The 20,627-nt window shown below is 38.5% G+C and overlaps 2 protein-coding genes across 4 annotated transcripts; one reads left to right on the top strand and one right to left on the bottom strand.

The window, feature by feature from the left end:
* Positions 1–778: 778 nt before the first annotated feature.
* On the top strand, positions 779–1,738 carry LOC116254735 (uncharacterized). The gene has a single exon (XM_031630284.2). The coding sequence runs from the start codon at positions 1,036–1,038 to the stop codon at positions 1,600–1,602; it is 567 nt and encodes a 188-aa protein (XP_031486144.1). The 5' UTR covers positions 779–1,035; the 3' UTR covers positions 1,603–1,738.
* A 5,874-nt stretch (positions 1,739–7,612) lies between these two features.
* On the bottom strand, positions 7,613–14,427 carry LOC116254662 (dual specificity protein phosphatase PHS1). Of its 3 annotated transcripts, none has more exons than XM_031630192.2 (11): positions 13,983–14,427; positions 13,722–13,814; positions 13,475–13,614; positions 11,717–11,921; positions 10,854–11,030; positions 10,612–10,772; positions 9,396–10,461; positions 9,049–9,201; positions 8,741–8,968; positions 8,230–8,387; positions 7,613–8,147 (listed from the first exon to the last, which is right to left on the bottom strand). In XM_031630192.2, exons 1-11 carry the CDS (start codon positions 14,013–14,015, stop codon positions 7,841–7,843), a joined length of 2,721 nt encoding a protein of 906 aa, XP_031486052.1. In that variant the 5' UTR covers positions 14,016–14,427; the 3' UTR covers positions 7,613–7,840. The 3 variants fall into 3 exon arrangements, with proteins under 3 accessions (XP_031486052.1, XP_031486054.1, XP_031486053.1); XM_031630194.2 differs by having other exon boundaries at positions 13,528–13,614; positions 13,906–14,040; XM_031630193.2 differs by having other exon boundaries at positions 13,906–14,034.
* Positions 14,428–20,627: the final 6,200 nt, after the last annotated feature.

Genomic DNA, 20,627 nt, shown 5'->3' with positions numbered 1-20,627 from the left:
TGGATCTCAAGTCAAACCCCTTTCTTTCTAGCTTGATGGCCTTAAATAAAACGAACTCCCCTTTAGATCAGAACATCTAATCTAAGATCCTGGATAATCAAACCATATAGATTTCATTGGTAATTGCATTATCTATACTTGTTTTTTCAGTATCATTAAACTATAAGATTTATATCATTTATGCCTTATCTCTAGTAGGGCAAACCGAAGGACTTTAATTTAAAATTTGCTAGCTTTGGACAATTGACATTTTGGATGAATTACAAAACCCCCAATTGCTGAATGAGTTCACTGTACAATATTAATATATGTTCAATATTAATATAGTCAGCATTGAAGGAGTGGACACTTCGGCTCTCTTGTTAGGCAAATTGATCATCACACAATTGAATCACATCATGGACACTAAGCTTCATAATACTTTGCCCGTCATATGCGATGATCACAATGGCATGTCATAAAAAAGATACAACTTGCTTATATCCTTCTCAAAATATTATCTTTTGTGGAGGTTGGGACGTAAGTAATGAGATCACCGGGACCCTTTTTTACCTTTATCAAATCAATTTTATGATAAATTACAATTACTGACTATTTCTTTTTCCATTTGAAAATAGTTGAATGGGACCGAGTGAAGGCCCAGACGGTAGCTACAGAAAGTTATGTAGGCAATTTAAGAGATTGCCTAACTGGATTTCTTCACCGTGCTTGATGTGGGAGCAATTAATTACGGGCAATGAGGTAGACAGAACAAGAGTAGGTGGTCTGATGAAAGAGGTACTGTTATGAATGAAATTCTTGTTTTAGCAGAATCTGGAAATTTGGTGAACAATTGGGTCTTGATCTGCAAACAATCCATGGCCGGGAACGGTCGGACGTTTATTTATTTGTTTCCCTTCCCGTTTCCCTTCGAGCGCATGCACGATGGCACGTCTGTGAAGCATCTCTCTCTTCTCTCTCTCTCTCTCTCGGTCTTTCTGTGTGAGGGATCCGGTGTGCCTTTGGGTCGCAAGGATTCCTCATCGGCATCCGGCGATGGGCGTGGCGGTGATCTCGGACACATCATTGGTGTCGATTGCGCAGAATCTTCTAGGGTTTCATCCCGTGAAGGATCTTCTTCGATCATCCAATGTCTCCGTGATCACCGATTGTATGTCCGCTGAGGCGATTCTCGGCGGGATAGGCGCCATCTCCGCCGGGATACCGCCGCCGCCAGCTGTGAGGTTGAGGAAGCTGTCCGCCCCAAGCGCGCTCTCACGGAGGATGAGGCGCGCGAAAAGGAGGACGGTTTTGGAGGACGACGGCGGAGATTGGGAGGAGTTTGGTGGTGGGTCGGGCCGCGATGACGGTGACGGGCCGTTTGGGAACGGTAAGGATGGAGGCGGCGGTGGGTGGAGTTTTGGGTCGGGAGACGAGGGGTCGAACGCCGATCCGGCGTTTGATTTTGTGTACGAGGTGATTTCATGGTTAGCGCTTTCTCAGTGCCTTCAATTTGCCTTCAAGAGGTTTGTTCAGCTTCTGGAGGACAGGAACAAGGTTCCTGAGTTCGCCTTGGGTGATATATTCACGTTTCGGGCCCCACCCGCCAAGGTTGTTGGTTGAAAGTTGAAACACGTCCCCTTTCTGTATATTGTAAATACCAGAACACCGTTTTCTATTCATGAATTTCTGTATATTCTTTTATTTTCTTTGTATATCTTGGGTTTCTGATGTCAAAGAAAATTAATCATTTCTTCCCTCCGTTATTTCGTTAAATTTCTGTATAGTCTTCATTTGACTTTCTCTATGTTGGATTTCGCATAGCAAAGAAGGGAATCAATTTCTTGCTTTCATTTCCCATCTGTACATTGGTGAATCCTTGTGATTTTCTACTGATCTTTGACATCTGATTTTTGTCAAGGGAACACTTGTACGTAGGATCGTACGTCTCTATTTGATGTTAGAATATGACTGTTGAGTTTTTTCTCTCAATAATTTAGGCTGCATTAGGAACGTGAAAGATTGTCGAAGTTTAGCTGTTACCTTCTTGATACTGAAAGTTTCAATGTGCTAATGTCGTTTACCTTGGCAATTAGCACAAACATATCTGGCTTGGAGGCCTATTTAAAGTTAACAACAAGAAATTTAAAATAATAATACTGGTGACTATATTATCTTGTAATCCTTAAATGTGGGAATCTACAGTCACTAACTGGTGGTGGTTACGGGTATTTTTCTCTGGTGAACAAGATGAGATATGCAAGATTGCATTCCTTTTAAAAAGGCAACAATACTGTTTACCAAATGACAATTTCCGAGAAGCAAATGAGATCAATTTTTATTTTGAGATTTGAGCATAATCGACAATAACTTGTGCAAATGAGTTCTTATTCCTAGGTGTCATACAGATGCATGAGTAGCACATTATAGTTCATAAAAATGCAAAACTTGGAGGACTGATGTAGATAAACTGTGGTGGAAAGAAAGAATGTTTGCGGATGGTTCAAGACAAGTAGATCTGTTATTTGATGCAAAATCTGAAAAGTGTCCCTGATAAAATATCCTACACAAGGGTGTGGTTTAAAGCCAGAGAGGGAAGTCACACGACCTTCTCACTCACATTTTCTGTCGCACCTTGTGACAAAAATTTTGTAGAAACTATACAAGCTCAAAAGAGAATAGTGGAGGTGCCATGAGGTACACTTCACCATGCTTGAACAGGGAGAGTGTGGATGAAACACATTGTCTGTCTGACTGTCTCCTCCAGGATTGAGCCACACCCTAAACGACTTAGAGTGTACGAGGATGGTTAGCTCTATGATGGATGTTTAAGAACACGTATGTTAAGAGTTGGGGTTCTGATTTGTTGGACAGTAAACTAGAGGAAGCTGGGAGTATGCAAGGCAATTCTCAAAAGTGAAATTGTGAAGTCAGTGCCAAGAAAGTTGTTGGAATGTTAGACTTTTGAGTTTCAACTATTATTAGATTTAACTACTGAGAAGGTTGATTGAACTAAGAATATTAGAAGATGAAGTAGCACTTACGTCAGAGATTTGTCTAGGTAGGCGTAGGCATGTATGAATCTATTATGTTATGATTCTTGGTGTAGGAGTTAACACGAGGATCTTTCAAACTGATTCTTTCTTTTGTATGTTGCCAATCATTGTGCTTGTATGTGAGGTTTGGCTGAGGAAGCTAGTTACCTTCCTAGAAACGAGGAGTCTGTTGTGGACAACATCAATTTAATAATGAAACTATTGAATAAGTTGATATTTTTCTAAAATAAAGCCATGGCTGTCTCTTCAACTAAAGGTGGAGATGAAACTGGGTTGGATGTGAAGAAAATCTCATCTTGGTTGTCATCTGTATAAGTTGCCTAGTTCCGATTTATCTGGAAACAGCAATTGATCTGCAAAAGAATCTTGGTTTAGATTGATTTTTGCATCATATATCTTCTCAGTAGAAGATGACATTGTAAACATGCTTTGATGCGAATCTGGGTTAAACACTGAATACTCATCAATGGAGCTAACAAGTTTGTTTCTGAGCATGAACCATGCCTACCCAGAATTAGCAACATGTGCAGCGGAAACAACAGTAAACCAACTCACTTAATTAACCGCACAACAGACTTAACACGGAACTCTAGATTTCAGATGCTTCTTTTTGACTGCTTAAGCATATTTGGAAATGTTGGACATGCCTATAATTTTCTCTGTCTCTCACATTATGCACAACACAGAGCAATGTATTGATTGTGAGTTGCAGGTTGTTGATACTCTAGGCTGGAATTTTTTTATGCTTAATAATGATCGGATTGCTATGCGATGATTACATCATTATTAATTTGAATCTTTCATGATGGTGGGAAATATACTGTGGAAGATCTTGATAAAAACATGGGAAGTGCAGATAGTGGTAATCTTGCTACTTTTAGTACTTTCTATGTTCTTTACCTAATTAACTTGCACTTTTGTTTTTTTAGTCTTTTAGTAACACTGTAAATTTCCTGATTTTTTGCTCAGAAGGCATCCCCATTATCTATCATGAGTTTTTTGTTTGGAAAAAACTTTACATGTTTCCAAAAAAGATGTTTAGTAGCATTGTAGTTACTGAAGATGGAAGTTAGTCCTGGATTTATGAACCTCAGGTGCTTGACTGAGATGAGCATAATACGTACTGAGTTGACCATTTTTAAGAAATCTTAGCATTCTAGCTGGCCTACGATACATAGATTTTTGCTGCATAGTTATTAGTGCATAAATCTGGAAACATAGTTTACATAATGTTTAGTTGCCAGATACCCGCAAGTACCTTTCTTGTAAGTTTTTTGTTTCACAACTAACTTCTTTCTTAGCCACTAGGTCTTGCTGAGGTTCAATCTTCTCAAGCACTCTCATGTTTCTAGTTATAATGTTTAAATTGGTGACTTGTGTTGAAGGAGGTACGTGTTCAAGGTTCAACCAAGAGAGCAAAAACAGGGGTAGGATACACAACACTAAAAGGTCAATCATAAGAAAAGGTGTGGGCGAGATTAATTGAAGGTACTAGGGCTTAAGACTGGATAAAAGTAGAGTGGTTTTGAAAGTTAATAGCTGTGAGAAGCTATTCGATAATAAAAGGCAGAGTAAAGGATGGATTAACTAAGGATGCAAGTGTTAGACATGCTTAGAATATATTCTCTATAGGGATTGAGATAGCCAATGTAGAGTCCAGAAACTGAAATAATTGAAGTGGGGAGATGAAATATGAGAGAGTTCTCTGGACGAGCATATATATTTATAGGAAACAACTGCACTGCTCTAAGAATACAAAACTGACATGGTCTGTCACAAAATTCTTTCTCCAGCAGATGGATTGTGCAGAAGAATAAGATGGAAGATTCACATATAGTGGTCGAATCAATTTTATTGCATCAGTAATTGAGAATCCACAAGGAACCTGGCAAAAAGTTGGCACGGAACAGATGAAACAATTGGAAGAGTAAAGAAGGCACCCAGGATTTTTACTTGATGCACACAGTTAATTGTTTCACATTATTGGACGTCAGAAATCGACCATTCTACAGAGATCATTATGCACTCAGTTGTGGCTTTCAACAATTGACGAACCGACTTAAAGGTGCTGAAGAATGGTTAACCTTATGGATTAATATGGAACAATCAATAACGCAATTTTTAATAGTTAAAAAGTCGTTGACAAAGTGGTCAGTAAGAAGAAATGGACCGTGGATCGTCATGATTAGAACTAGGAGCAGTAGCCAGGGTGTGTGCATATTGGTGTGCAGGCACATGCTAGTGGGAAGTTGGTGCCAATAAATGTTAACAGGACTGCATTTTTGGTCATTTCATTTGATTCTTTGCTCTTCAATGTTCTCTTCGGACATCATCCCCTCCTTGTTAGCTGCTCTATCACAAAAATTGTAAAGGTTCTCATCATAAGTCATTAGTTTTAATCTATTGAACATTGCGTTTCTTTTTTGTTAATTTCGATTAAAATTTTGCTGCAATATCTCTGAGGATACGAGTAGCTTCTTGCATGATAAAGAAAGACACCTCCTCTGCTTTGGTTCAGATGGTTGATAAATTAAGGGGCAAAAGAAGATTGGTAGACGGGCAGCCACCGTATTACCTCTCCTCTGTCCTTTCGTTTTCCTTATTGTTTCCTTTTCCACCGTCATCATGCTGAAGGTTGATAAGTCGATGGGGGTTCTATTGCAGGTTTATCATGATACAAGAAGTAGGAACCGTATGGTAAATCTATTAGGAACAAATTTGTCATGACACGGCAGCTATTACGTTTAGCGGACATTGAAGGTTATTTCCCACAGTAAGAGGCTTTAACCTTGTCATGTTCCAAGTTCTATTAGATTGCATCTATTGAGCACAAATGTTTCTGTATTAGACTACTGGATAATAGTTCTGAGCTTTGAGGTTTCAATTAGCTGAAACTTTTTTCGCCAGAAACTTGGGGACTTGAACAGAAGCTTGGATTGTATTTGTAGGCTAGCAGTTTAAGATTTTCGGGCACTTTAAACCTTTCTTCTTGGTTGGTCTTGGGAAAAGAATCCAAATATAGAGCTGAGGTTTCAATTAGCTGAAACTTTTTTCGCTAGAAACTTGGGGACTTGAACAGAAGCTTGGATTGTATTTGTAGGCTAGCAGTTTAAGATTTTCGGGCACTTAAACCTTTCTTCTTGGTTGGTCTTGGGAAAAGAATCCAAATATAGAGCCGAACATAACACAGTATATGGTTCTTTCTGAGGAAATGCCGTCTTCCCTTAAGCCGTCGAGCATAAGCGTAGGTGTTTGGCCCTACCAACGTAAGAATTGTATGTTCGGCATGCCCTATTCTGGTTCTCTCAAATTTATTTTCGTTCGTGCTCTCCAACAAAGACTATTCAGGGCTTTAAGTGATATTTTTTTTCTCTTATTCTACGCTCGTTTTCCTGTGCAGTTCCTTGATCACAACTTACAATTTCATGTTTGAGTGCCGAATGCCTTCATGCTTGATGTTGGCATATGAACTTAATAATGACAGGGAAATACAAAACCTAACTAACAATAAAACAGTGATAAGAGAAAGACCGACGCACTTGTCAGGTAGTTGAAACTGGACGAGAGCGACCTTGTGAATGGTTCTCTATGATTGACGACTTCAGGAACTGCTTGTTCATCTCTTCCATTGCATTGCCAAGGCTGTGACAGAAATTTTCCATAGAGCCGTGCAAACCACAAAAATTGTTCATTTGAATATCTGTAGGTTGAGAAGGAAGGTCTATCTGAGACCATTTTTTGTTTCCAGATTGATACACGGTTATGCATGGGAGGGGAGGTTTTACTGTGGGGAGAATGACTAATGAGTCTCTCAACCCGAGGTCGTTTCCAGTACCAAAAGAGAGAGAAGGGCAGTTGGCTAGTTTTTAAGTTGATCCTTCGCGGATTTAAGAAATGTTCACCATGAATCTGTTAACCTGGCCGGCATTTTTCCGCCCAAATATGAAGTTTTCTGGGGCTGTGAATGTTCTTCGTTGTGGCGCCCACGCTAGCTTGATATATAACAGCTCGTTTTGGTCCTCTACATGTGACTGAGAAGAATCTAATAGGACGAACGCGAGGTGAGCTTGTGCCTTCTATGGAAAGGTTTATCCTTTTTCTCACTCCTACTCGCATAAATTGAAGCAAGGTCCCGTGGAGAATTGTCCAACTCTGGAGAGTCTGAAGATAACTAGCTGTAAGGAGGCAAAAGATGGGCCATCCTTCGGATGGGAGTCCAAATCGGCTGTCCATTGATTTACATTAGTTTGTTGTGAAGAAGGAAAGCCACAAATCATGAACAGCATTTGTTGAAAGAATGGAGCTTAAATAAGACATATTTAGGCTCGAAATAGTAAACTGTGTATACAGGCAGGGGTTGCTAAAATATGTGAACCAGAATGGACACGTCTGTTGGCCTTTTGGCAAATCTTTCGACGAAGAATGGTCGGCCTAGAACACACTTTCTGGTTTTAGCAAATCCAAGGATATACGATGCTTCCATTTCACATATCTGACTCGTCTCTGATGGGAGAACAGTAATGGGTCAATAGACTTCTCAATCTAAAGCTGCCACCTTTTTATCTAGAAGATCAAGATTGTAGGAAAATGAATCGATTTCTGACAAAATTATTTGCTGCTACTAGCAACAAAAGTATATACAACTGAATCTACAGAAAAAATTTCTTTCCGTGCTTCTGACTACTTGAGCCGCTTCTAGACTTGTACCTTTTTCCCAATGGACCGATATTAGGAAATCTAAAAATGGGGCTAAGTATCATGCCTTCGGCTTGTATGAGGGTATCCTTCCTTCCTAATCTTTCCCCTCAACCTATCTTCACAGCACCAATGATTTTCTGGAATTCCATCGTCATAGCGCTGTCAACACTTCCTGAAGAAATGCTCTTGTGCGACTTCTGCAAATGAAGCTTCAGGGAGCTGGTGCTGAGTCCAGCATTCTTTCCACAAATTGGGCATAGCTTCATCATTGGCTTCCTCTGCTGCCATTCCATTGAAGGGCTCCCATGCAATTTTTTATCGAGCTCCAACAGTATCCTTTTGAACCCATCATTGGGCTGCGAGCGATGATGAACCCTCTTAAGCTCATTCCATGCCTGTAGCAGAGTCAAGTGTCTGCAAAAGGTGAGATCCAGAGTTAGCAGAAGTTCCTTATGGGGGGTTCTTCAAATCTGAGATTCGATGGGACTGGTCATACTTCCTCAGCATCAGGTATGCAAGAACAACGGTCACACTTCTGCTCTTCCCTTCAAAACAGTGAACAAGAACTTTGCCACCTGACTGTTCGGCATGTTCAATGAAGTCTGAGCAAACTTCGAAGAGACTGTTGATTTCTGCATCGTCTGTATCACAGATCTGCACAACGGGAAGGTCATGTCAACATAGCAGCATGACATATTTGGTGAATAAGGTCCACTCATGATACTGGAAATTTTACAGGAGTGCTGGTAGGGAATGATGACGACAGGCAACTTAGAAATGGAAAAAGGCATGTCAGTTAAAGGGTGAATCTCCCTGCTTGACCTACGGAGGCTTCTATTTATTCACTACATTAGACACGAAAATGACCAAGGCATGTTCGCAGCGAGTAATGCATCCGAACACATGAAAGAACGCTCAAGAAAGAAACACATCAAGGAACCTCTCGACCCTCACTTTATTATTAGACAAAATGAAAGGGAACTGCAGAGGAGGAGCACAAATCTTACTGAGAAGTTGTTGTACTCAAAGAGTTCGTGAAATTGAGAATCTGCTTGTCCGACTTCATTTGAACATAAGCATAGTATATGTGTGATACCCAAGTATTGGAGGGTGTGCACAGATCTTGCAGCTAGTGCTCCACCGATAAACAAATTACCTGTAATCAATGAAGGCCTTTCTGTATTTGCAGCATCAGTAATCAAGACTATCCTTTCCAGAATGTGTTCTAGCCTTACCTGCGGGAAGCTACAAACTTATTTCAGACCGAAAAAAAAGCATACCCTACAAAAAAAATTCTAGGAGACAGGAAGATCACCTTGAGTTCATAGGCATCAACAACAATATGATTATCGCTGCCCTCGAAGAACCCACTGTTGAAGTTGTTGTCTTGGCAATATTTCACAACATCTGCTTTAAGCATTTCGTTCCAACGTTCCAGATCTCTACTCAGCTCTGCCTCCACCTCCACCTGTTTGTAGGCCAGATGAAAATAAAATTATATGCAGCCATCTGAAAAGGTCCCAAAAGCTAGAAACAAAAAGGGACGAAACTACAAGTATCAAATCATGTCAGGGCCAAATTGTTAAAAATTTAGAGAGATCATATGACATTTTTGTGGATAGACTAGATTCACATGTTGTATACACTGATATGAAACTTTACCTTGGCAAATTTGTTAAAGTCACGTAACTTCATGGTCAGTCGAAGGCTGCGGGGAGCCTCTAAACCCCCTCGATAATATCTTCCATGCCAATTGTCTCGTGAGATGGGAGATGTTGAATAAGAGCCAGATGAAGATGACTTAGGTGTTGTTTTCTGCAGCTCACACTCAACCGTATCTACATTAGTTTCTGTTGCATCTCGCTCCTTGCCAAAAGGGGAATGAAAGCTACATGTGGATGGTTGCCACGAATCAGAATTTGGAAAATCATCTCTTTCGGAGTCCCCAAGCGAGCTCCTGTTAATTATTGTTAAAAATGACCGAAGAAGGCAGTCCAATCTCTGGTAGACCGTCAAAAGAAATATATGAAATCCTTGTAACTCTCTGAGAGAAGCACGAAATCCACTTCGAAACTCATGGACAACAGGGGCTGAATCTGCAAAACTCGGATCTTGCAGTGAAGTGCCCTCTTCTGAGACCAGAAATCCAAGCTCTCCCCGACTAATTTCATATAGCAGGTTCCCTGAGAACTCAAAACTATTGAGAAGGAGCTCGACCATCTTGGGATACTGAGCTTGGTCATTTGCACGTTTACCAGCAGGAGGCCGGCGAGGAACACCTGTGTCAATTGCTATGACCTGGAAATCATCATATTTGGTATCCACTATTTCCTGTTCTCTGATAATATCAGCAGAATCAAGTGAAGTTGTCACCAACTCGGACAAATCTGAACTCTGAGAAACCAACGCAGATTTACATGGACTGATTCTACCATCAACTGAAGAAAATCTTCTCTCCTTCTGAAAAGTTTTGGATGCTCTATTTCTTCTTGGTATATAACCTAAATCTTCCTGAAATATTTCTGAGCCAGTGCATGCAACTTCTTCTGCAAATAATAGATTGGAGGAGTTCCCCCTCCACCCAAGCAAACGGCAGGGAAGTCTATCTTCATTTCTAAGCACCAGATCCAACATCAATATCCTGCCAAGTGCTGCAGCGGTCTTTTCAGCTACAGACTGTGATTCAAATGCACTCGTACTGTCCAAAAGGGGTGTGCCATGTACGTAACTGCCAATATACATAGTATAAGTAGATATACATATTCTATACTAAGTAGACGCGTGCATATTATAAGTAGATGTGCATGTCAGCATACTAAGAAGATGTTGGATGTTTAGAACGTCACACAAGCGAGACAACAGAGTTAGATGGCAGTACTTCATTAGAAGGAGACAACGGCTCAGTTCAAGCGCTTCTAACAACTCCGAACATGTCATTTCACCAATTTCATCTCCGTCTGCAGTTGCCTTTGTTTTAGCTTTCTCTGCACCATCCTTTATCTGCTGCCACTCAAAACTAGAATTGTGGATTACCCTGGCCTGCATCAAGCATTCATATGATGTGTATATTTTCCCCAAACTTAGAAATAAATGTCGAAAGTACCTACTTATAGTACAAACCTGTGGTGTTCGAATTCCTAACCATTTAGCAAACTCGTAGCCCAAGCGCTCCGACTGAGTGGCCATCCTTGAGGAGGAGAACTTTATCACTGCAGCTGCTTCTTTAGGAGTAAGGTCATCTTTGTCAGGCCTACCAAAAAGTGCAAAGAAGACAACCCCACCAGAATTCACTGTTACCTACATACAAGCATAAAGTTTCACAAAAGTAAACAAATTAATCATCTTATATTCAAAATAGAAAAGAAAAAGTTGATCAGGGAAATGGTAATACCACCTATAATGATAATCGAAAACAGGCAAGCTTGGGAATTGAAGCAAGGACGAGCTAAACCAGCCAGGAAAAAAGGGAAAATTGGAACCAAGGGAAATAGTTTGGAGGACTAATCAATTCATGAGCAAAATTAGCACTGCATCAGATGTTTGCCACTAAAACCAAGTTTTAAACAATCTTGGGATGAAAATTAAAAGGCCATCCTTGTCAGTTGTTACACGAAAGTGGTATAGTTTGACAAGAAATTCCTGATTTTTTGAAAAAAATTCTCTACTTTTGAACATCCTCAGTCCATCGATGCCGCAGTGCAGAGACAAAGATTTTCCTTTTTCAAGAGGGGCCATTATCTAATTTTTAAGAACTCTGCTGACGCTGAAATGAAATTTTGGAATATGCGAAGAGTAGATTTATAATTTTTCCAAAATTGAGGTTGGGCCATGGCCCTTGCTGCCCGCTCTAGGCCTTGATAACTAGGGGAGCAACTCGGGCTCGAACTTGAGCCGGCTGTTTTGCTAAAAAGGCTCGACGTCATAGGGTGGCGTAATCTACGATCATAAGACACACAGAGAAACATCTAGCAAATGGTAAATACCTCAACGTTCTTGGTCATTTCATCTTCAGACTGTTCTGCGCTACCGCTATGCTCAGTATGGTGCAAAGAAGAAAGCATGTCCCATGAGAACTCTCCTGACTCTATATCCAAAACTGCTGCTTTTCCAAGTCTGTCCCACAAACTAATCTCTTGGGATTCCTCATATGATGAGGAAATCCCTGAATCAGAATCCAAATCTTGCGGACTGTAAGAAAAGAAAAACATTGAGAATGAGGTTGAAGCAAAAGTTGTCAATTATGTCTGTATCTTTCAGATCAAGAACTTTCATATTGAAGCAATTGACATAGCTAATAAACAAAGACAGAAGCACGAGCTGACGAATGTTACAATTTAGATTTTCAGTTCTAGACAACAAAATATGTGAAAGGAAATAGAAAACAGGATGATAAATGCTTTCTTTGAACGATTTTTGTTACCCATTTAAACTGGAAAATTACGGTCCAATAAGGATTTTCCTAGTCTCCACAACAACGTAAGTAGTTGTATCCCTCATCCGTCATATTATGACCTGTGGGGGTAAAAAAAAAGAAGAATCCAGAACCCATCCAGATTGTCTAAAGCACAGGTAAATGTGAGCGTGTCTTTGTTAGCCTTTTAAAAGTTTACCCTTGTTTGAAGGAACACCATGTCCCAAATCACGCAGATCCAGTTTTCTGCCAAAAATGGCAGAACACCAAACAGATACACATGGAGCCCAGTCTATGGCATACAAGTTACAACATTGTTTCTGAAACTCCACCAACGACACGCCATCCCGTCCCTGGCGTTCCAAGAAAGAGAATCAACCGGGTTAATGCTTGGCGGCTCACGTAAACTCTCATGGACTGGTCTTATGTTAGGGAGCCAAAAAATTTCTGGCTAAGGGGCACTAGCAACCCTAGAAATGAGAAAAATTACCTTAAGGTGTCAAGTAAGTTTCATTGTTTTCATGTGGGCAATTGCCCATGCCCATCTTATATGAAACCCAACTTGGATGCCCTCAATAGCACAACATATTTTTTGAAGGTATGTGTCCGCTCAAATTTCGTCGAATCCAACCTAATCCAGTCCAGGCTTCGATCTCTTTTCTAAGACTAAATCCCGATCCGGGTGGCTGAATATCCATACATGTACAATGAAGTAAACAGGTGGAATGTTTTGCTTTGACTCGACCAGAGCTCAGGCACAAACTCGGCACGTTGAGTCCTGAGCCCAACTAAATTCCAAAAGGTTCAAGCTCAACCTACAAATCAAGATTTTTAGAAATTGTTGATCAATTTTGTTGGCTACATAAGGCACAGTTTAATTCATTGTCCGGCAATTCCCGGTCCAGTATCTTGTTTTGGTTCTAGCAAGTTCAAAACTTGGGAAACAAGCAAAATCATGAGAATTTCTAGTGCATGGAGTCTTGACCGCTCATCACATCGTGAGCAATTTTTAGTAAATTTAGCTTCATAAAAATTGACAAATGGTAGCTACCAACTGTGGATTATGTAGAAAACTACTCCGTTCACTACTATAAGATCATATTATACATCAGTTCATGAAGAATAAGTGTGGAATGTGCCGACATATATCCTGAAAATTGTTGGATACAGAGAACTGCTACGTTCACTAACACGTAGATCACATTATGCATTTCAAAGAACAATCATCAGAAAATAATCATCACCGTAGACAGATGGGAGATCCGGTGATCATCTCACTATATGCAACCGCCATTTTCCAACTAGAACATGAGAGGGGGACACCACTTACCGTTCGAAATCTCGATCAGACGTATCTGGAAACTGAAGGGGCATCGGTCTCACCTTCGGAGATCGGTTGGGGAATCCGGACGACCGACTGCTCATGCTCCGTCTACGAACCAGAGCGAGCCATTTGGAGAACGCCATTACCTGATCGGGCGAAGACCCACAGAAATTTTTCACAAGAATTCATGAAAATAAGCAAAACGAGGACGTGGGTATCCGATATTTTTCGCTAATTGGAACGCAATACTCACGCATGAGGACACGGACACGGACGAAGACGACGAACTGGATTCCTTAGAGGCCTCATCCAGCGCCCTGGCGAGCTCCTTCTCCTCTTCGCACTCCTGAAAATGAAAGAAATTTAAACCACCAGATCTGCTTTTCAGAGGAAAAGCGGAAAGAAACGCATCACGGCAAAAAGAGAATGAATTATACGTTGCTCTTTTCCCGATCCAGACGAATGGTGACCGATCTGAAAACAGAGAGCGAGAGAGAGAAAGAGAGAGAGAGACCTGGAGAGGAGGAACGAGCGGGAGCGTGACCATGGGAGGGACGGGATTGGGGTCGAGGGGAGATCAGATGGCGCTAATGATTTCGATTCTTTCCCTCCTTTTTCTTTTCCCTCTTTCTTAGCTTCTCCTCGCTTCCTTTTCTTCTGCAATCGGTTGCTTTTCCATTGCCCAAAAATAAAGCAAATTACTGTGTTGTCTTTTCCATTCAGGGCTCTTTTCAAATCGTGGGTCTTTTCTCGTTAGCTTTTTTTCACATGAAATTCACACATTCCATCGTCACAAACGAAATGCAAACTTTTCGCTGGTACTTGCAACAATGAAATATCATAATAAACAACATGCTTTGTATTTTGTATCCTACCAGGATTGGCAACTTAATGCTTTAACGTTTGAATTACTTCCCACGACAAGTGCTGGATCGCTTGAGTTGAGGTTTAATCTGATCAGAAGTTCATCGGATTTTGAAATCCATCAATTTCAAATTAGACCCTCAACCTCTATTAGTGGATGAGATCTTTTCACAGTGTAAAAGATAGATAAGTTGTAGATATCAAGTGCAGAACAGCTATCTCAATATTATTAAGTTCATACATTTACGATTCTTGACTTCCTTTTGTAGTCTCGACAATTTTTAGCAGCCTAGTGCGATTACAAATTTAATAAAATAAACATATGCCGTTTGGAGAGGCTGTCACTGCATATACTTGTTTTTAGAGTAAATGAAGTTTTTTTTTTTTTTACAAATTTAACTTGAAAGAACTAACTTAGAACTTAAACCCAGAAAATGAATGAACTTGTCGGTAACGACAAGTTGTGGATGACTTTGTCAATTGCCTATACATTATAATTGAAGTAGGAAACAACACCCTCCACTTTTCAAATATAAAAGTACGAGTTGGGAAATCTTTTATATGTTACAAGGAAGACTACAACGTACAAGTAGACTTGGTTTTTCAGCATTGATTGTCGGTCACATGGACACAATATAAATTTTTAAAATGTGTTTACATTGGTGAAAGATAGAGGCGCTGAACATGCGGCCATCTGGGCCTCAATCCAATAATAAGTCCTTGACGCAGTACATTGGGCGGGCATAATTAAACATAACACCTGATGCAGAGGATGTGTTGTGAGAGGTAGGAGGATTCCTCCATTTGAACCTGGTCTAGGAATCTACAAATCCAATGTAGAGGGATTGAATCTACAATACCTTTTGTTTATAATTGTAGATTTTTTTTTGTGATCTTCTTCATAAAATTGCACTTTTCATAAAAAAATTGTCAAATACATATATATATATATATATATATATATATATATATATATATATATATATATATATATATATATATATATATATATATATATATATATATATAAAGAAAGAAAGAGAGAGAGAGAGAGAGTCATCATATCTGTCTATCTTTTCAAGATGAAAGATGGGAGAAAATCAAGGAACAAATAAGATGGGAAAGATAGAACATTTTAGTTATCTAGTATTAATTTATAATATTTTTCCTTGATTTTTCTCTTAGTCTTTAAGTTGATTCCATTTTGTGTCTTGCACTTAAAAGTCACGTTCTACCAATTTCTCATGTATTAGTACATATATGTATAAAATGAAAAGTTGGTAAAAACCATACAACTTGGATGAGAGATAAAACCCAACCCATTAAAATTAATTATTTTTTTCAAATCTAACCATATTATGTTCTTAAGAGTGTTTTACTGAGAAACATATATTAAGTTAATCATTTTCTTACTTAAATAATGTTTTTATGTTTTTTAATAATAAAAAATAAACAGCTCCTATAGCATCAAAATTTTGATAGCAGAAACATCAATTTTTTTTTTTTTTTTTTTTACAAAAATGGCTTGAACTAAAATATGATTTATATTACATTGGTGTTTATATAAAAACATTAGAATGTTCACCTAAATCTCTTAAATTTGTATTAAAGAATGTCTTCACAAAATATGAACCTTATGTTTTAGTTCAGTTATTTTGTTAAAAAGAGATGATCTCTTTAACTATCATCGACCTTTTCTTGGTATTATTTCTCTAATGCTAGGGTTCTACGTTATGGTTTTGCATGCACCAGAAGTGATAAAAATGTCACTAGGGGGCCTCTTTCTTCCAAAGGTGGGCGTTTTCTTTGGAAGGTTTGGTTATTCACTACTCGAGTGCACTAAACAAACAGCAATTTAGTGTCAGTAAAAATGCATCTTATATTTTCATATGAACGTCAGTGTAGAAGAAGCACTACTGACGAGTAGTGGATCCCCACAACTAAAAACTATTGCCTTCGCAAGAAGCCTATAGCGGTGAAAACTTTCAGCGACTCATTGCGAAGGTCAGTGAAGATCCATCATTATTAACGATACTTGTCAAATTTCAGTGAATGTGTAAATCTATAATGACGAAGCATGGATCCGTGTCACTGGATTTTTTTTTTTTTTTTTTTTGTGTGTGCTATGTGAAAAGCCTATAGCGATGAGATCAGTCATCGGCATAGGCACTTCGAGGACACGAGTAAATGTCAATCATTACTGACGTCTTTCTTAAAAAGTCGTAAATGTACTGGTCTACAAAGTCCTTTCACGACAAAGTAAATATCGGAATACGCAAATCATTACTGATGTCCCGTCTATACGTTAGTGAAGGTGTGAATTGACAAAAAAAAAAACCTATAGCAGTGACAAGGGTATCGGCCATGGAAACTTCAATGACACAAAATAAATGTCAGTAAAGGTCAAATCATTACTGACGTCTACCTGTCGGGAATGACGTTGAAAAAAATTTTCTGTCGTTTTTCCATAAAAAAAACATTCATTTGCTTTTACTTTCAGTGATGCTGTTTTTTTAGGAAAACGTTATCAAAGGTTATGACCTTCAGTGATGTTGTTTCATGGTTAGAGTTTCAAATTTTTGATCTCTTGCATTTTTAATTAAAAAATATGATGATTAGTAACACGATACTATGTAAACGTTAGAGTTCTAAATTTCCATCAATCATTCTTTTCTTGTCCATATTTAAACTTTTAGTAATAGGAAAACAATTCTCATATGTAAATCTCACTTAACAGTGCTAAAAAACTCAGAAACTAAATCCTAATTGGTTAGAACATCGACTAATTAATTAGTCATGCTGATTAGCGATTTGCTACCTCATATTAGCGTCTTAGCGACAGTTAGGCCTGGGCATCGGGCCCGAAAATTGGCCCGTGTCAGCCCGATAACAACAGGGCCTGATTCGGCTCGATTTATTTTTTAATATTATTTTTATTTAATAATAATATATACTGTATTATTAAAAATATAATTTATATTTAAAACATAATTTTTTTTATTTTAACTGGGCTGGGTCTAGGCTGGGATGTTGGGTATAGGGCCAAGGCCTGCCCGATGACCAGGCCTAGCGACAGCCACCAGGCCACAGAAGGGCATCTCTTCCACCCGTCAAATGATGTTTTTGGGAAAACAAGAGAAATATTTCATGTTATTGCCAAAAACAGACACCCGAAGCTTTCCCTCCTTCCCCTTCCCAAGGTTAAAAGCAAGCAAGAGATGCCTAGATTGAATGGCCGACTGTTGAATAAGGTTGCACATGAGTTGAGTCGAGCCTGAGCTTGGATAGCTCGAGCTCGACTCGGCTCAATAAACTCGAGCTCAATCTCGGCTCGAACTCGAGTTGAGCTCCTCATAACAAGCTCGAGCCCGACTTGACTACACAAAATTGAGCTCGAACTCGGCTCGTTTAACTCGTTTAGACGTTAACTCGTGTAAGCATTAACTCATTTACCTTGTGTAAGCATTAATTCATGTAACTCTTTAACTCGTGTAAGCATTTAACTGTTGTAACTAGTGCAAATTTGTTTATTACCATCAAAGTTAAAACCGATGACCCAGATTTGGCAATATTCTATAGAGTACCGGTTTGCTAGTCGAGTCGAGTTCTTGAAACTCGAACTCGACTTGTTGATCGTTTCGAGTATCTTTAGAAGCTCGAACTCAGCTTGTATATAAATGAATCGAGCACGAGCTGAGTTTTTTTGAGTTTTTTGAGTGAGTTCGAGTTGGCTTGGCTCTTTGTGCAGCCTTACTGTTGTGAACATTCAAGGAAGGCAACCATATTAAGTTTTGATTAAACTAATTAATAGACCGCATCGGAGATTATATATTATGCAGAAACGTGATAAATACTACTTTTCTTCTTTTGTCCTACTGTTTTCTTATTTAATAAAAATGTAGAACAATAAATGAGTAATTAATGTCCCTATCCAGTTCATATCTATTTCTTGTTCTTTATCTTAACTTACCTGGCTAAGAAAAAAACACGCCACCCATGGCAGATTAGCCGGATCTTGTGGGTCCCCTTGCCCATCAATGTTACTGGGTTCAGATTAATTAGATCAGTCAACTTAGGTTAAAAAAATTTCTAAATTGATTATCATATTTCAATTTATTTGAATACTTTTTCATTTGAATGTAAATCTGACTACAAAGAAATTGGACTAAGATTAGACAGACCCATCCAAAATATAAAACTTGCCAATAAGGATGAGCTCATCATGAAATTCAAATTTAGATCAACAACATCCTTTTTAATTTCTTAAGGAGGCATTTGACTGCCTCTGATCTAAGATCCTCAAGATTTGAGATAGTCCGCAAATTTAGGATCAAACCCTTTTCCCTAGATCTTCAATCAGACATTTTTTTCAATGCAAAAAGGTTAATTGGATATTTGTAACCTGGATCATAGGTCTGATTTAAGATCCTTAGTTTAGATTTTATTATGATTTTTTTGTCACATTAATTGGATATTTTTCTCATTAATCTCATATCCCTTGTTCTCAAAGCAGTAAACTGTGCAAGATCTATAAAGTTTTGCTTTTAAAATGAAGGACTGGGGAATTGATTGTCAACCAATAGAGTAGGCACGTTGATCAATCAATGCGACAAATATATTTGTCAGAAATCTCTTGGTCTCCAAAAAAAAAAAAAAGAAAATTTTGAGAATTATTATCATATGGATGGATGAGGAATGAGATCCAAGTCCACGAGGGTCATGCTCTCTTAATTGGACAAGTTAAATCGAATTCAATGAAATGTGCTCCTTTTGCCTAAAGGACAAAGTCGGGTATACATATATATTTTTCCTAGTGCTTTAAATTTGTAAAACAAATCAAATCGGCCGACTCATAATTCACAAATGAGAAAAGCAAACATTTTTGCATTTCTTTTTCAAAAAAATTGAATGAAAGCATACATAAAAGTAAAAAAAGCTTAACATATTTAAAAAAAAAAGTAAAACTGAAGAGGGGGCGGCACTAGTCATTCATTTGGCCAATGAATCGAAGCATTTCAAATAAGTGGATTCAAGCTGATTCTAACAATCCCGAGGCACGAGTCATTCATTTAGCTAATGAATTGAAGCATTTCAAATCAGTCATTCAAGCGTATTGGATGGCAAAATGGTTCGGCTCGTCTAAGGACTCATGTTCGAGTCTTGGAGTGGTCACTGTCACATCCCAGTGCACTTTACATCTGAACCGTAAAAGGTTCTGAAACATGATATGTGAAAACCCAAAAAGGCGAGCAGTAGTCTCTCTTAAAGGTAGTGGAATGACCCACTCACGTTTAAATTAATGAACAAAAAAACTATTCTGACAACACCTTTCTCCCCAAATGAATAGCAATAGTATATCGTATTATATATAAAATATACACAATCACCTTCAATTGCTTTTTGATTTTTTTCGGATCTCATATTCGAGGAAATCTCAAATTTATGATAGATGAAGTCCACAGTTTCATCAAATTGTGGATTTCAACATCTAGATCCAACGTGGATTTCAAATCCACACTTTATAAAGTGCAGATTTGAAATCAGACCTTTTTTTTTTTTTTTTGACGGGGAGTGGCCGTGGTTGGATTTGAAAATCACAAACACAACTTTATAGAACTTCCATGATAGAACTACATCACCTTTCTCAAATCACATCATTGCATAGAACCAACATTAAATTTTATATGCTATTTTCAAAATGTTATTGAAATTGGGCAACTACTTGGTTGACTTGCAATTGAATTTGTGATTGACTTGAAATTAAATGTAGTGATTGGCTTGAAATTGAATGCATGCTCTTTATTGGGGTTGTTGCACCAAATGGCAACTCCAGAGAATTAGGGTTTTGGTTAGTATGAGAGAGCCCCACCTCCAGTTTTTGGCAGTTTCCCCATTTCGTGAAGTGATAAACATCACTAGTCCAGCAGCGAAGTCAGAAATTTTTTTTGAGGGGGACATTCATTCAATTTCTTTAATTTTTTTGGGGCACTTTTATATATATATATATATATATATATATATATATATATATATATATATATAACAATCAAATATATCAAAACATTAACATATATATTAAACTAATTTTGTGATGCTGGTGCGGGCAACTGCCTACACCAGCCAACATGTGTCTCCGCCACTGCACTAGTCCACCAAATCCATTTTATGCCATGTAGGATGACTTTACTATTACATGAAAATTAATATAAACATTTTGATATTGGAATGGTTAGACTGCTTGAAGACCTAATGGTCTCACCAACTAAAGCCAAATTTTGAACAGAGTTTTAGCGTC

The sequence above is a fragment of the Nymphaea colorata genome, chromosome 5 (genome assembly GCF_008831285.2).
Source record: "Nymphaea colorata isolate Beijing-Zhang1983 chromosome 5, ASM883128v2, whole genome shotgun sequence".
In the NCBI taxonomy this organism is placed as follows: Eukaryota; Viridiplantae; Streptophyta; class Magnoliopsida; order Nymphaeales; family Nymphaeaceae; genus Nymphaea; species Nymphaea colorata.
The sequence above is the reverse complement of the archived record's forward strand: the minus strand, read 5'-3'. Positions and strand labels throughout refer to the sequence as shown.